The sequence below is a fragment of the Natrix helvetica genome, assembly GCF_964273705.1.
Source record: "Natrix helvetica genome assembly, chromosome: 1".
Taxonomy (NCBI): Eukaryota; Metazoa; Chordata; class Lepidosauria; order Squamata; family Natricidae; genus Natrix; species Natrix helvetica.
In genome coordinates, this window is record NC_138548.1 from 31,996,828 (window position 1) to 32,014,465 (window position 17,638).

Here is a 17,638-nt window from a genome sequence, read left to right on the forward strand (position 1 = left end):
TGCTGTCATGCTTAGAAAGATGTAGCTGAACAAGTCAGCCTCTGGCACTTCCCAAATATTCTAACAATACATGCTATTCCCCCTCTCAAAAATAACCCATCCATATATATTTTTTTTAACAGGAAAGGGATTCTGGTATTATTCCAACATCACTGCAGCAACAACAACAACAAAAATCCACTCCAAATAAACTTATCTCTTAGGCAACCTCTGAAATAAAGCCGACTATGATGCTGCAGCATTTTTTCTCCATAGCAACATGACTACACAGTGGTAGCAAAGGTTTTTCTAGTATACTAGTATATTCCTAGTATCTTCTTTTTGTAGCATCTTCTGCTGAGTTTATATACATGAACATAGGCATGATTTAACAGGAGAAAGGTAAATCTGGGCTTTGCAAGGAGTAAAATGGATACCCTACCCCAAGGGATAAGATACTTTATTCATTGTGTTCCATTATTCAAGCTTATACCAAAATATGTACAGGATGACAGATCTCATTTTAATAGTGTAACAAGCAAACCCCATTCCTCATCCCTCCAAATTCCAGATTATACATTTGAATTTGAGCAACTATTCCATGTACACTTTTAAACAAGAGGAAAAATTCAAACACTCCAATATTGTTGCTTTTACTAAATTCAAACTGAATTTTTTTTGTACATATTTTTCCCCTCTCCCTGAAAATCTTTGATAGTGGAGATAAAGGAAAATAATGTTTTGATGACTCAAATTAACAGTTCAAAAGTAGAAACTTCCCCCCCAAAACAGTGTGAAGTCAAACTTTTTGAATTAGAGTTTGTTTGTTGTATGTGGTATGTTGTGGTGTCGTTTGTTTACAAACAGATCAGCAAAGTTCAGATAGACAGAGTTATTGTTTTTGTAATCTGAATGAGAGATATGCTTTCAACCATTGCTTGATACAGACATTTATTTATCAGATGCAGCATTCCTATCTCAATTCTGAGAAAGGATGAATCTATTGAATTTCTGTCTGATGTGTTAAATGTCCAAAGTATTGGGCTCTTCTAGTTGAACAATCTTTCCATTTTCATGTTGTGTTTAATGGCAAACCATGATTTAGCTGTTACATCTAATTCAGTCCCATATATGTGGAACTTTAGTACAGGTAGTCCTTGACATACAAGCACAATTGGGACCAGAATTTCCATTGCTAAGCAAGGTACTTAAACGAGGTGTGCCTGATTTTACAACTATTTTTTGCCATGGCTGGTAAGCAAATCACTGTGGTTGCTAAGTGAATTGCAGAGTCCAGTTTCCTCCTTTGACGGTGCTTGTCCAGCTGAGAAAGTCACAAATGGTGATCACATGACCTGGGATACTACAACCGTCATAAATACAAAATGGTTGCCAAGCGCCCAAATTTTCTTCATGTAGGGAGGCTGCAATGATTGTAAGTGGCAGTACCAGTGGTTAGTCACTTTTTTCAGTGCAGTTGTAACTTCAAATGGTTGCTAAATGCTGGTTGTAAGACAAAATACCTGTCTAAATCTGTAAATTAGTTATTTGGCACCCCCAGAATTATCATCAGATGTCAAGGTATTTCAAGGTTCTGTTTACTGTGAAGCACATTCTTTAGACTTCCATTTATAGTTGATTCGATAGTAAAAGAAATAAATACTTCAAATATTCATTTATTATTAATTCCGATAATTAAATAAAAAGCAAATAATAATTCAGCGATAGTTGCCTCTTACATGGCAACTTATGTTAAGTAGAGAAAAATTTTTGTTGTATAAGTAAAAATGATTACAGTTTTGCCAAAATGACCAAAACCTGGTTCAATGACCGCGGGATTACTGTGCTTGATTGGCCTCTCCATTCTTCCTCCATACTCTGGGTCCTTGGTTTCCAAATGAGATGCAAAAGTTGCTCTCATCAGAAAAGAGGACTTTGGACCACTGAGCAACCGGACTTTGGACCACTGTGCTTCATTAAGAGCAGGGTCAACGCAGCCATCTACCAGGAGATTTTGGAGCACTTCATGCTTCCTTCTGCAGAAGAGATTTATGGGGATGCTGACTTCATTTTCCAGCTGCCCACACTGCCAAAAGTACCAAAAACCTGGTTCAATGACTGTTGGATTACTGTGTTTGATTGGCCAGCAAACTCGCCTGACCTGAACCCCATAGAGAATCTATGGGGCATTGCCAAGAGAAAGATGAGAGACATGAGACCAAACAATGTAGAAGAGCTGAAGGCCACTATTGAAACATCCTGGTCTTCCATAACACCTCAGCAGTGCCACAGGCTGATAGCTTCCATGCCACGCCACATTGAGGCAGTAATTGCTGCAAAAGGGGCCCAAACCAAATACTGAGTACATATGCATGCTTATACTTTTCAGAGGTCCGATATTGTTCTATGTACAATCCTTGTTTTATTGATTGCATGTAATAATTTTCTGAGATGGTGGATTTGGGGTTTTCATGAGCTGTACGCCATAATCATCACAATTATGATAAATCACGGCTTGAACTATCTTGCTTTGCATGTAATGAGTCTTATCTCATATATTAGTTTCACCTTTTAAGTTGCATTACTGAAATAAATGAACTTTTGCACATATTCTAATTTTTTGAGTTTCACCTGTATATTTTGTATCCTGCTTTCAGTTTTATGTGTAATCTGAATTTAATGTAGTTTATTTAAAAGCCAAGAACAGGAGTGCCAAGAACAGACAATCCTGTAAGAATGTGTGTGTGTGTGTGTGTGTGTTTTAAACAAAGCCATATTACACACACTTAATAATAAATATGTGGGAACCATAATTTCAAAAATTATGAGCAAAATCTACATTAAGGGTGCTTCTAAAATTATCAATTAATAGGCACTGTGAATATATTCATTTTGCATAAAGAAAAGAAAAGAAATTTCCAAATACCATATTACAATATTTGGTTTTGTTGGTAAAATCCTGTATTTTGTAGCAGGACAATTGTACAACAAAAGCTGCATTTGAAATACAATTATTTGCAAATATTTTCTATTAACCATCACCTCCAATTCCTTTGGCTTTGCTCTTGCTTAATTCATAATTTCAAAATCCTTAACACCAAGGGAACACCAACCATTTACTTAAAAAATAAGAAGTCAGCATGATTCTGAAGAAAGCATCAACCTGAGAAATCATCTTTATTTTCAACAATTGCACCGGCTTATGTGGGCTCCATATGGCATTCTTAGAAAATACATAAAAATGGCAGATACTTACTTGCCCAGGAAAAAAAAAAGCCAAGATAAACATAGGGTGACAGGCACCATATGATGGCTGGAAGATCACAGTAGCATTTTTGCAATAAGGCAGGGTTGTCCACAAGAAGGGAGTCCAAAATCAAGATGTTTACCACAACTACATAGATGCACATAAGAAAGAGTAGGGTTTTGACCAGTTATGGCTGCCATCTTGACTTTTTGTCCCCTTCCTGTGGATACCCCTGAGTGCTCCTGATCTATTTTGAATAGCAACAAAATGAAGGAGGCCCTTCAGATACTGTACTGCTAAACTAGAAATCCTATCAGCTAGCATGGGCAATAGTAAAGATTGCTGGAATTTGTAGTTCAACAACTTATGGAGGACCACGGATTCCCTACGCTGACTATGGGTACATCAACCCAGGACTTCAGAAACTTTCTGTTGCTATCATTTAATAGTGCTTCATCCAAAGTCAGATGAGCACCAATTATGTTGGCACTCCAGAAAGAAGCCAATTCTTGGCTTTTCTATAAAATCTTTGGGAATGGTGGCACTTGGTGTTTTCCTTACAGGGAAGGTCAAAAAGTCACACCACTGGCAAAAAAAAATTTAAAAGATGAATTTAAACCCATGGTCGCGGCTGCCATTTTGACTGATTACTTGAAGTACTGGTATTGGGTATGTCTAATTCAATGAAAAGAATAATTAGGAATGACATGATAACAGTTCTGGTATCTCAGGGATTGCCACAAAGAAGAGGGAGTCAAGCTATTCCCAAAGTACCTGAAGGTGGGACAAGAAGTAATGGGTGGAAACTAATCAAGGAGACAAGCAACTTAAAACTGAGAAGAAATTTCCTGACAGTTAGAATGGTTAATCAGTGAAGCAACGTGCCTCCAGAATGTGAATGCACTGAAAGTTTTTAGGAAGAGATTGGACAGCCATTTGTCTAAAGTGGTATAGGATCTCCTGTCTAAGCAGCGGGTTGGACTAGAAGACCTCCAAGGTCCCTTCCAACTCTGTTATTTTATTCTAAGCGCCTTTTCCAATGGTTTCTGCCTGTCCAATAAGTTTGGAATGAGTAGGGATACTCCGGGCCCATTCTATCAAGTAATGTCATCTAGTGGGACCCTAAAAATGCCTGTCCTGTGAAATAGCATCCCCTCAGAGCTATCTGAACAGCTCTCACCCTACAAGTCTTTTAAAACATGGCTGCACACCAGCCATGTCTGAGTTAAGTTGGCTGTTCAGCTCCATGTGCATTGTTTGTCATGCATCCTGTTCTGTTTAGGTTCACCCATTTTTTTTGTCTTCATTTCCTCCTTCCTTTTAATTATGTAAGTCACCCAAAGTCAATTGGGGGTTGGGTGGCCTTTTAAATATAAATTAATCGATACACAATTAGGAAACTGGGTGGTACTGGGTTTGGGTTTTTTTAAAAAAATTATCCTGTTTTAGGTTTGCATTATTTATTGTCAAGAGGTTTTTTGGACCAAAGAGCATAAAAATTGCAGAAATAAATAATAAATAAACAAACAAACAAACAAATAAATAAATAAATAAATAATAGTCTTGTAACATAGCAAAAATAAATAAATAATATCTGTGATAACACAGCCTTCTAAAATTAGAAATAAATTTGTTCAAACTGACTCGTGAATTAAATTAAATTAAAAAGGCTTCAGTGGCCCTGTTTGAGGTTATTTGATTCTTGTTGGGGAGGAAGGTAATATCTATTGCCTGTTCGTGGCTGATCTATTTTTGATATACTTTCGAATACCATTCCCCACATCCATTTGGCCCAGTTTTTGAAGTCCATTAGAAAAGCTTTACAAATCTGGTTTCCCCCCCCCCCATTTAATCAGGGTGATTTCTGATCCCTTTGGAAGGAAGCTAGAATTTTATTTTTTACATATTTCTTCAATGCATTGCTACTGAGCTTTGATTGCCATGGAACATCAAATGGTAAATGGAATTGAAAAGCACAGACAGAAGAGGATTGCACAGACTGACTATAAGCAGCATGACAAAACAGCCACAGTGATGCATTGGACGTTCTGCAAGAAATACCATTTATTTGCCTGCAAGCAAGAACTGGTGGGGGTCATAAAATAGACAAGTAGTAGAAAAGGAAAAAAACTAAAGTCCTCTGGAACTTTAGAATTTAAACAGACATTCGCTTGCCACATAACACGGCAGACTTAATCATTGTTGCTATGAAAGACAAAACAGCTTTCCCCCCCATTCTGTGCTTTATAAATCACTTTGTGCTCTGGCTTGTTTGAAGTCTCCCATAACGCATGAAACGTTTGAATTATGCAGATTGAACATGTACTTCCCAAGTAAAATCCAGTAATTGATATAAGGGTGTACATAAGCATTCCTCAACATTTCTGGCCCTGCATTGGGGCGGGGGGGGGGGGGTCTGTGTGAGTGGTAGGTATGCACGTGCAAGCGTGCACAGCTCTATTTGTGAGTGGTAGGAGCACGCCCCCACTGCTAGTGTGAATGGAGCTTCATATGTGAGCCCAAGCACCCGCCAATCATGTGAGTCGAGTGCCCACTGCTCACACGAGTAGAGCTTCACATGCTCACCTGCCACTTATGTGGTCCATTTCCAAACAGGCCGCGGCTAAGTATTGGGCCACAGCCTGATGATTGGGGACCTCTTTTCTACATCATTTATGTGCGTTACCTATTTCATTGTTGTATTCTTAGATGTGTCTTTTCTATGGCCCAGATCTAATGAGATATAATTCAATCTACTCCTTTTGTGCTTAAAGATTATTTTTACTGGCCCATTCGGAATGCTGATTAAAGATAATCATTTTCTCTCTGTATTAAGGTTATTCATTCTTCTATCACTTCTCTACACTGTATTTTTTAATTCTACCCAATATATTTTAAAATAATTATTAGACTTCTTTAAATAGGTATTTAAAACTTTTAAACAAATGCAGTAGTAAGTCTCCTTGAACTAACTAATGGGGAAGGGTGCAAAATAAGATGTAAATTGAATTTTTAATTAGTGAAGATAACCATTCTGTTCCATATTAAGTTCCCCAATAACAAAAGTGAGTTTCTTTCAAATGTGGTGAATGAAGGTATTTTCACTTGCATAAAACCAAACTGTTATTGTGATGTTTCATGCTACCAAAGCAACAATAAATTGAACTTGGGCAATATCTGCATTGCAAATAGCCATTTCCAATATTCACCCCATGTCTTAATCAACTCTTAACAATATTCCTGGCCCCCAGATAAATGGTTTGCTTTGAAATCCTATCTATGAGGAGGCAGACCTTTGCTATTCCTGATTCTTCCACTATTTTCATCATCTATTCCCACATAGCTAAAGTGCCCATATTTTTGGCAATAAAAATAGTCAGCATTACCTTTTTGTTTATTTAAAAATGGCAGTGGTGGTGAAGACCAGGGACTTCTTGTCAATGAATCCTTGGAAGGTGATTTCTTTCCACTAGCAGTCGCTGCCACTTCAGCTGATTTCTTCTGAGCTACTTTGTCCTTTACTTCTTCACTGCTGATGGTAGACGGAGACACGGTATCAGCATGGACTTTAGAGGCGGCAAAAGAGCACTTCAAGTAGGAGGCTGAGTCTGCTAGATTTTCCCTGTTCATTCTGCTTTCCTTGGAGCCACTTAAATTGTAATCCGAAGCCCTGGTGCCTTCATTCCTAGTGTGATTTTCTTCTTCGATAATGTCCATAATAATGGGCTTCATTAAGGGAGAGTCATGCTCCCGTTTAGGGCTCTCCTCAGAGGCTGATGAAGCATCACAAGATTCAATTATGAGCTCACTGTCCAGTTCAGCTTCACGTTCTTCCCTCAGGATGCTGTACTGTATTGAAGGAGAGGCTGGGGAAGGTGGAGGACCTCCAGCATGGCTGAAGGTCATGTAGTTGGAATGGAGAACCTCTTCAGCAGCTAGGGGGTCTTCTGATACCAATTCTATTTCAGAATCACCTGATTCAGCACTGCTTGCTTCATTATCCAAGGGAGCACTTCCTGCTGGGAATTCTGTCAACTTGTTTTTCTTATCTTGTTTCTCTGGTGCAACAGTTTGTGATCCTTGGCCTTCAGGATGCTTAAATGGGAAGCCCTTTGCTTCTTTAATGGCATTAATAAGTTCATCTTCAGAAAGGCTGCCCTTGCCTTGAGATTCAGAACCAGAAGGTTCTGGGATTTCAAGGAGATAGTTCCAAGTTGGAAAGAAGAAAGAACGCAATAAAAAGAAAACATAAACATGAGGGAAAGAGAAGGATAAAAATTCTGGTTAGCAAAAATCCAATTTTATCTCTTTAGGAAGCAATCACATAATCTACTTATGCATGTACAGTACCTCCAACCCACAAGCTCTAGAGCAAACACAATGGGCTTTCTGTATTATTTCTAGATTGTTTTTTCATGTCTAGTGCTGATGTTTCTCCTCATAAGGAGGCATGACTTCACTCTTAACAATTTGCAGATAATAAGCAAGTTTTAAAAATACACGGTTTGTACAAAATATAACAGTGGGTGTTTTAATGTGTGAAAACATATTGCTGAAAACAGAATAGAGGTGGCATGACTCATAAAAGCTTTGAAGATGGGGAAAGCTGGTATAAAATGGGACTGTAATTTGTATATGTGACACATAACAAAGCATAAGACATCTCTCTCTCTCTTTTTTGAGTATAGGCTTTGCTGCTAAGTGTCATATTCCATATAGGTTAATATTTTATATTCCATGAAATAAATGTGTCAACTTTGTGGGCAGTTGCCAATTACTTCCGCTCTCTTGCTTGCTAAATGAGGATGGCTAACTTTTCCAGGAAAAAAATGTCCATGGCCAATGGCCCAATGGCCAAAGGAGACAAAACAATTCTACAATCTATCATGAGATGTTCCCTTCGGACAGATTTTGGTTTTAATTTCACTTCCCCTTTTAATGGTTTCTAGAGCTCCAGCATCTTTTCAAACCAGTGGAGAAAAAGATCTCCACTGCTGTTTAATAAGCCAAAGTTAAAGATGGCCAGCTGGGGAATTTTGGGAATTAAAGTCCACAAGTCTTAAAGTTGCAAAGGTTGAACACCCTGGCATAGAACTTTTCTACATAACAATGTCCTTAAATTTAGAAGAAAGGGTTTAGATACTAAAAGCACTGCCGGTACCACTTATCTTTATTGTACCATGGCAATAAAACTACTCATTGTAGTGGCCCTCACAGAATATAAAATTGGATACTTTAAAGGAAGGAAATAGTTGTGGGTTATCAGCCAACCTTCCCCCTACACACCCAGGGCATCTGCAGGAGGAACAAAAAGTTGAGTGTTGCTGTGGATTGAGGTTTCTCTATATCATAGGGAGCAATGTATAATTTATGAATTATTTGAGTAACCCTCAGATATATGTCTTCAATACCCAGAATTCTCCAACCATCATGGCCATCACTAACAATTTAGGAGTTCCAATTCCATCCACCTGTAAAGTCCTCTTGTTAGAAAATTTAACTGTGTATGCTATCTGCTGAGAACTCCATGTGGCATCAGGAAGGGCATCCAGCCAGTAAATTCTCAGTTCCATCACTCTGACTCTATCCCAAATTAAGGGTTGTAAAAAGGGAGGGGCTTTTTTAATGTATGTTATCTGCAAATCTTCCTCATCCCCTAAATTATTTTTTTTTGTACTCTGGTATGTAATCATTTTTACCTGTTCCTGAAGATGGTGGTGTAATTGAGCCAGGGCTGTCATCTTCTGGCTCAGATACTGTCACTGTAGGAACTATTTCATGACTTGGTTTGAGACCAGCTTCTTGTTTTTCAGGAGTTTTCTCCTTTGATACAGGCACCTCCATAGTTTCTATTTCCGTCAGTGTAATCTTGACTGGTGATGTTTCTGAGGGGCTATACTGGTGGTCCAGTAGAAAAGATGAGCCCTCTTTAGACTCGTATTTTTCATCAAAAGATATCCCTTTTGCTCCAATCTTGTCCTCCACTCCTTTATTAATCAAGCTGAGAGGACTCACCTCTTCCTTGACTGTATCACAGCTCTCTTGATATTTGATCTCTTCTGATCTACTGATGTCCATGTACTTGTAGGATTCTGATTTCATCTGTTCCGCTGGATCGGCTAAAATCTTGTTGACATCAGTGGATTCTGCTGGGGTCATCTCTATTCCTGAATCAGAGCTAAACAGCCCGCTTTGGGCATGAATTCCCTCCGTGCTCTCTGAAGGGGTAACATGACTGTCCTCCCTGGAAAGATTTCCGGTGAAATAAGAGGAATCTTGAGGTGCTGTATAGAGTTCATCAGAAAACAGAGAGGTGTAAAGGGAGCCATTGCTTCTGTCTGATGTCTTGGAACTACCATAATCATAGAAGTGAGAGGAAGTCATTCCTCCTAAAAATAGATAAAGAAATAAAATTTAATCCAAAAGAAAATTCTATTATATGAAAAAAAAGATCCATATTATCACATGGTGGTAGGTGGGTGAAACACTTTGTCTACAGGCATTTTGTTTGAGAATTTAGTGTAGTTACAAAGCTATATTAGTGAATGAGTGTGAATGTACACACATACACTCGTCAGCCAGTTTATCTAAGGCACTTCCAGACAAACAGCTTTTCTGCTTTTCAACTTCTCTAATTTTATTTTAAAATACATCTGAAACTGATCCAGGGTATTCCGACCATTTTGATTATCAGAATGCAAGAGTCATGGGTTCATGGGCAAGTTTATAAATCTAATGCCTGAAAGTAATTATCAGCCAATCAGAACTTTGCAATCAGATCAGTAACATCTGCCTGCTCTGAACTTTACCTAAGTATCATCGGGAGAAAGAAAAGGAAAGAAAATAATTTTCTAGCATTTATTTCGACTCATTTATTCAAACTTTCAAGATTGTTGCTATAGCAAGATTCAGTCTCTTTCAGAACAAAAAATCCTTGCCCAGAGAAAAAATAAGGGATAAGAATAAATATAAAATATTTGCAACAGTCATTATATTATTTGATCACTAAGAGACTCATCTTATTCCCATACCAGGAGAGATCTAATTTTCCTTCAGAGTGCAACTCTTTTTTGAAGAAGTTACTTAACTGGACTTGTTGCTCTCTACCATCTACTTCTGCACCCACTTTTGAAACTTCTTTGGAACTGATGGAAACTTCCAGTCCCTAATCAATATAATCTTTGCTTGCTTGGGTTTCCATGGGTGTTGCCTGCAACTCATGGAAGAAAGGGAATAAAAAAGAGCACTAATATTAATCAGCTACTAATAATTCATCAATCCCTAAAACACAACAGATCGAATGCATTGCATTGAGAGCAATGTTTGCAAGACGTTATCCCAGTAACTCTCATAAAGCTAAAGGTAAAATCTTCATTCAGTACAACATGGTCGTTTATATGAATAACTCTCTTTCCTCCTATATTCCATAGAATTTTAATTCTTGCAGGTAGTGCTTAACAAAATATGTATTCCCTTCCTGGATGCAGCATCACTTGCATGAGACAAAGCTTTGCAAAACATTTGGTAACTAGTTCAATACAGTGATGGGTTGAAGATAAAAAATATATAATAGATAGAAAGATTACTGTGTGCAAAGCATGGCCCACAGTAACAAAGGTCTGATTATTTGAAGTTGGAAACAAACAGCAAGACATAATCTTCCCAAGAGACTTTTGACTATTTAAGAACAAGAGTGCTGAGTGGGAGAGGGGAACTCTCTCCCACTCAGCCTATTTCAACAAGAAATGCAAATATTTAAAGCTCCTGTGCTGCAAAATGTTCTGCATCCCTTTGGGGAAATAACAGTACAGCAGTTAGGCTGATACTTTATGCCTAACTTGAATCAGCAAGAGTCTGTAATTCAGTGGTGAGTTCCTACCAGTTCGTACTGGTTTGACCGAACTGGTAGTGGTTTGGCGGCCTGGGTTGCTGGAACCAGCAGCAACCCAGGCCTACCACACCCCTGAACTGTTTCTCTGGGCCGTGCCATAGGCGCTGCCATCTTGTTTTTCGCTTCTGCGCATACGCAGAACACTTTTTATTGCACTGTGCATGCACTCAAAGCGCATATCAAGCATGCACATGCGCAGCGCACCCACGAGTGAACCAGCAGTAGTGCCTGCCGAAACCCACCCCTGCTATAATTCCCTGCAATAAACTTCATACAGATCTGAGAGAAAATTCAAACGCGGTGCCTTTGCTCTCTGAATGAAATTCATGAACCTATTCCAAGACAATTAAACAAGAAATGTCACCAATGATCAAAGAGGATTTTATTCTGTGAAATGGTTCTTCTGAAGAATCATTTGAAGCTGCTCACTGGTGAAAGAGGAGGACAATATTATTTGTCAATATTGTCTAACAAAGTATGGTCCCATCACTATTCATACCTGTTCAAGGAAGCATGTTGCTTCCCCATGATCTCTATCATTTATCTATTTATTACATTTATATTATTTATAAGTGTAAGCAAATCATTATGCAGAATCCTTAATTTCACATGCTAGCCAAAAGGATATCCAAGACAGATTAGAGACCTACATAGAAAGGGAGATGCCACATGTTTAAGCTGGTTTTAGAAGAGGCCAAAGAATAAGAGATATTACTGAGATAATTGAGAAAGCCAAAGAATATAAAAAAAGAATTCCCTATGTATTAATAGAAAAGCCTTTGATTGCGTTGATCATGTTGAGTTGTGGTATGTGCTTAGAAAAAGGGGGATCCTCATTAGTGCATCTCGTCCTCATACAAAGCCTATACATAGGTCAAAAAGCCATGATCTGATGAAACATGGCAATCAGACTGGTTCTAGGTTGGAAAAAGAGTAAAACAAGACTGTAGACCAGAGGTCTTCAAACTTGGCAACTTTAAGACTTGTGGACTTCAACTCCCAGAATTCTCCAGCCAGCTGGCTGGAGAATTCTGGGAGTTGGTCCACAAATCTTAAAGTTGCCAAGTTTGGGAGCCCCTGTTGTAGACTGTCCCCTTATTTCTTCAACCTTTATGTTAAGTATATATTGAGGGAACTTGGATTGGAAGAAGATGAGCATGGTTTCAAAACTGGAGGAGGAAGCATCAACAACTTATGCTATGCTGATGACGTAACAAAAATAGCTGAAAAGGCAAACAATACACAAACTCTAGTAATTATTATTTTATTTTATTTTTATTTATTTGAATCTTGCCTTTATTATTTTTACAAATAACTCAAGATGGCAAACATATCCAACCATCTTCCTCCTCCTATTTGCCTGAAGATGGCGAATCTTTGGCTTTGTGCTTGTGCGAGCAAAGCGTGATTGGAGCTGCCGTCTTTCTATAAATATTGATGGGCGAGGGTGTGGAGTGCTGGATTTGTTGCTGTAAGCGGATTGGCTGTCTGTGTTGTAACATCTTGATTAGTTGATGGAGTTGATGTTTGCAGATTAGTCGGCTGTTTCGTAACATCCTGTGTGGCTGAGGTACTGGCTGTGTTCCTATTGTTCTTTTGTGTTGTAACGACCTGGGTAATGGGCTGTGTGATGGCATCCTGAGCTCTATTGTAGTGATATCCTGAGTCCTGTGCTGCAACCTCCTGGGGGGTTGGCTGCGTTGTAACATCCTGAGCCTTTGTGTTGTAACCTACTGAGTTATGTGATGTAAAGTCCTGAGCAGATGGCTGAGGTGTAACATCCCGGGCTTTGGTTTGGCTCCGAGTTTGCGGTCTGGCCATGTGTTCATGGTGTGTGTCAGTTTGCTTTGTGTGGAGGTCGGAGGGGGTGCAGCAGTTAGTGATGCTGCCGTGGTTTGGCTTCTAGATGGTGGTTGCATTTGGTCTATGGGTTGGGTTTGGGTTTGAATCTGGTGAGGGTAATTGGTGGTTGCGTCCTGTGTTGTTCTGGGTCCGGTGTCAGTTTTCGTGGCTAGGACTCGTTTGTTGACTAGGGCTAGTTTCCAGATGTCTGGTAGGTGGGAGGTATCATCATGTTTATTCATGTTGTGAGGGTGTTTCTCTATTTCGATGGCTTCCATAATTATTCTCTTGTTGACGTGTTCAGTTTTGGAGATTAATTTGGTTCTTTCAAAATCAATTTCATGTCCTGTTGCTTTAAGGTGCTGGAAGAGGGAGGAAGTTTTATCTTCTTTTCTGACTGCGTTCTTGTGTTCTGCAATGCGTGCATTTATTCTCCTATTAGTTTGTCCAATGGCTGGGCAGATTTTGCATGGTATTTCATAGACTCCTTGGTTTTCTAGCTGGATCTTATCTTTGGGGTTTCTTAAGATGTTGGCTACTTTTTGGTGAGTGCTGAAGGCTGTCTTGATATTGTGTTTGTGGAGAATTTTGCTGATTTTATCTGTGGTGCCTTTGATGTAAGGGAGGAGGGCGATGCTGTTGTCCTGTTCTGTGTCTTGGTTCTTGGGGGGTGTCTCCTTTTGGATTAGGTTGGTAATTGTGTTTCTTTGGAATCAGTTGGAAATTAATACATTTGTGAGTAACACTGTGAAAATCTACGAAAACATATATCCATTATTATCATTATTAATCATTTATTTGACTATAACTATTATCACTTCATTTTATACATAATACTCTAAATTTAACTAAGTTTAACTTAATTTTTATTATACACTTTCATTACATCAACCTGTATCTTTCCAGTAATAGTGCAGTCTTATGTCTCTTGCCATTTGTAGCATTAGTATTCTGATTACTTTCTTGGTAAGTCTTGTAACCCTCCATCTGCTCCTTCCATCAGTTTGTCTTTGGTTATCAAGATTTCTCTCCTTACCTCCATCAATTTTTCTCTCTTTTCTTCTTCTATACTTTGAAATGTGGGGTAAAGTTCCAGTCCATCTATCTCCCCTTTCCATATTCCGCTCTTGCCATTTCCAAACACGCTCAGTTTGTTGTCAGTATCCACAATTTTCTTATCTCTTTGCTCATTTTTTTCTTCAATTTTTAGAACTCTGTCTTCCACTTTCTTCATTTGATAAACATCCTCAAATTTTCCATCAAATCTTTCTGTTTTGTGTTCTATATTCTCCAACCTCTTCTCAAATTTCTCTGTTACTATTAATATTTTTTTTTATTTCAAACATAATCATTTGCAATGTTAAATTTTATTTTTCCTGTTGCGCCATTCTTCCAACTTGTAAACATTGCCACTATAGCATTCAAGGCTTTTTGTTACATTTCAAGCAAGTTCATTATAATCTTTCAAGTCAAGGCTTTGTATTCCCTGCAATCCAGCTGGTGATAGAACTCCCGAAGAACACATGTGTAAACAACCTGTGCTCTTCCTACTATCACTTTCAGTAAACAAGTTGAGAAGCCTTGAAGTGTCAAATGATCAAAGAGAAAAAAGAAAAAACAATGTTTCCAAGCCTCCAGCCTCTAAATGGCAGTGTTACTTTTTTCCCTCTGTTGTTACAGCCTTCTTTATATTCCTCTTTATATCTTTTTTATGTTCCAAACTTAAAGAAAAAAATTCTTAAATGGAGAGAGAAAACAATCCAATCAAGCATTGTAAAAAAAAAGAAAAAATTTAATCCATAGATATAAGAAAGAATAAAAAGTAGAAGAAGAAAAACTAATCCATTCAGTTTAAAAAATAGGGAACAAAAAGAAAAATTAAAAAAAAGATAACACACTAAGTTTAATGTAGCTTAATTTCGCCGCTTACTCTCTTCTGTCTTCAATGTTAATTTAGCTTTGATTTGGGTGGGGGTAGTCTCTTTTCTAATAATAAAATTTCCTCACCAATTCGACACCCTTTCTCTTTCCACTTTCTTTCCATTCCGGAACTGTCCCAACTTCAGCAGCTTCAATGGCTGCGTTTCTGTCGTCGGAAATAAGAGCTTCTCCTGGATCAATCAGGGACTTTGGATATGTCCCTGAGATCAACAGGACGTACTTTTCTCTATCACCACCTCTACAGGACGGTTTAGGTCCAAAAGAACCGTCCAGCGGCAGAAATATCGACTGCAATCTTGGAGCTCCAAGATCACATGTTGTGTCGTCGCGACGTCAGTTCCTCCTCCCAGCATTTTCTTCTCTAGTATTATTCCCATGATGTTACTTAGTCTGATCAGGCTAAAATCACTCAATGAAATTCCCTGGCTGAAGATATTTGAACATTAGTCTGTTTGGTAGTTTTATATCTTATTCTCTTTAATCACTAAAAGGCATTGGCATAGGTATAACTGCTCCACATCAGGCTTTCACTGACAATACCCAAACTATAATGTCTTAGTCCTCTTCCTGTGGACTCTGCATAAGTGCACTAAGGTGCCTATCATCCTGTTATTGTATTTTTCCCTTTATTCTTGTTCTCATTTTTGTTTGATAAATTCAAATAAATAAATAAATAAAATATGATTTAAGATCATACTGCTCTGAATTTCATTTCTTTTTGTCTAGGAAAAGAATATGACAAATCTGATAAGCACTCCATCCTCATCTTTATCAAAATTATTAATAAAAATATTAAAGAATATAAGATAGGATCAAACTTTGCATCAACACCCTGATGAGCTCTCTTTAAATTTTATTTATCACATTGTACAGCTGCCCATCTCACATAGTGATATAGCTAAATAAGATTTCTGAGCTAGCTATATATCTAATTTTGTTATTGTTGTTACTTTGACTTGGACACCATCCAATTCCAACTGACTTTAAGCAGCTCAACAAATAAAAACAAACAATGTACAATCGAAATAAAACCAAGGAATAAGATGGTGAATCCATCCAAGATCAATATGCATGCATCCTCTAAGGGAATTCAATCATTCTACCCTAAAACCTGGAAGAACTAGGTTTCTAAGGCCCTCTGAATCACCATCAGGAGGGGAGCTGTTAGGGATGTAACACTAGGCTTGGCTTGGCAATGTATATAAGCTATGATTGTAACAAATGTATCTGCTACTTTAAATGCTTAAGAGATGTAATTGGTTTGTTACCTCAAGCAGCCATAAGAGAGAGCCAGAATGGCTGTTAGCTCTCTGTTTTGTTAGACGCTGATCGGTGTATTGTGAGGTATTGTGGTTTGTAACTGTTAGCTATATTTTGTGTGCTAGACTGACTATTTTGATAACTAAATTACTGAACCGTGTATGACTTGGACTGTTAACCGGACTCTGAATACCTCTATATTTCTACATAGTAAACTACTATATTTTTATACTATTCAGTGTCCCTGTATGCTGGTTTATGCGTGTTCTTCCATACCACTCTCATTACGCTTCTCTGCATACTCGCTCTCCTAACGGGGAGCTTAATTACTTAACAGGAGCCACTTGGATCTTAGGAGGAACTTCATTTCAGAGGACAAAGACCTCAATAGAGAAGACATGTTTCTGATCCTGATAGATGGCCAGGTTGACACCATATGAGAAAGGCAGTCCCTCAGGTAACTGGGCCATATATCATGTAGGGGTTTATAAGTAACCACCAACATCTTGAATCTCACCCAAAAGCAAACTGGCAACCAGCGTAGCTCATGAAACAGGTACTTCATAGGCATACCAAGGCATGCTCCTCACTGCCTATGTTGCTGCACTGCTGACCAGTTGAAGTTTCCAGGTAGTCTTCAAGTCTCATATTCATTGCAGTAGTCAAGCCATGAGGCTACTGGGCATGAATGAGTTTCTGAAAGGTCTGCCAATCTAAAAAAGGGATGAGCTTAACTATCATGTTCTTGTCCACATTTAACTAGTTTGAAAGACAGTTATGAAGCATTTTGTGAAATGCTATGATGAACGTTAAATTATTGTAAGAAACAGGGATGGGGGGGGGCTCAGTGGCTAAGATGCTAAGCTTGCCGATCAGAAAGGTCGGCAGTTTGGCGGTTCGAATCCCTAACTCCACGTAACGGAATGAGCTCCCGTTACTTGTTACAGTTTCTGCCAACATTGTAGAAATGCAAGTAGAAAAATAGGGACCACCTTTGGTGGGAAGATAACAGCGTTCCGTGCGCCTTTGGCGTTTAATCATGTCGGCCACATGACCACGGAGATGTCTTCTGACAGCGCTGGCTCTTCAGCTTTGAAACGGAGATATGAGCACTGCCCCCTAGAGTTGGGAATGACTAGCACTTATGTGCAAGGGGAACCTTTACCTTTACCTGACAAACATGGAACGTGTACATCAGGGGTGTCCAAACTTGGGAACTTTAAGACTTGTGGACTTCAACTCCCAGAATTCCCCAGCCGGGAGTTGAAGTCCACAAGTCTTAAAGTTCCCAAGTTTGGACACCCCTGATGTACAGCCTTCTCCAGCAACATCGCACCAAAATAGAAACTGAATAGATTTATCTTTTATTATCTGTTTGTTTTGCTAACTTCACTGAACAGCTGGTATTCTTATTCTTTCTTTTGCCCCCATTCTGAGCATGCCTAATGAAGTCATTTCTACAGTTTTGAAATTCCTCC

The 17,638-nt window shown here is 38.6% G+C and overlaps 1 protein-coding gene across 2 annotated transcripts in view; it reads right to left on the minus strand.

Moving 5' to 3' along the window:
* Positions 1–17,638, minus strand: part of RTN1 (reticulon 1) — a 117,568-nt gene that overhangs the window by 35,856 nt on the left and 64,074 nt on the right. The window contains exons 2-3 of one of the 2 annotated variants that reach the window (XM_081936993.1): positions 8,926–9,615; positions 6,613–7,413 (exon numbers count right to left, since the gene is read on the minus strand). The exons of the other annotated variant lie outside the window; for it this stretch is intronic. Of the exons in view, the coding sequence (XP_081793119.1) occupies positions 6,613–7,413; positions 8,926–9,615 (1,491 nt within the window). The remainder of the gene's footprint in view (positions 1–6,612; positions 7,414–8,925; positions 9,616–17,638) is intronic. 2 annotated transcript variants of the gene reach the window in all.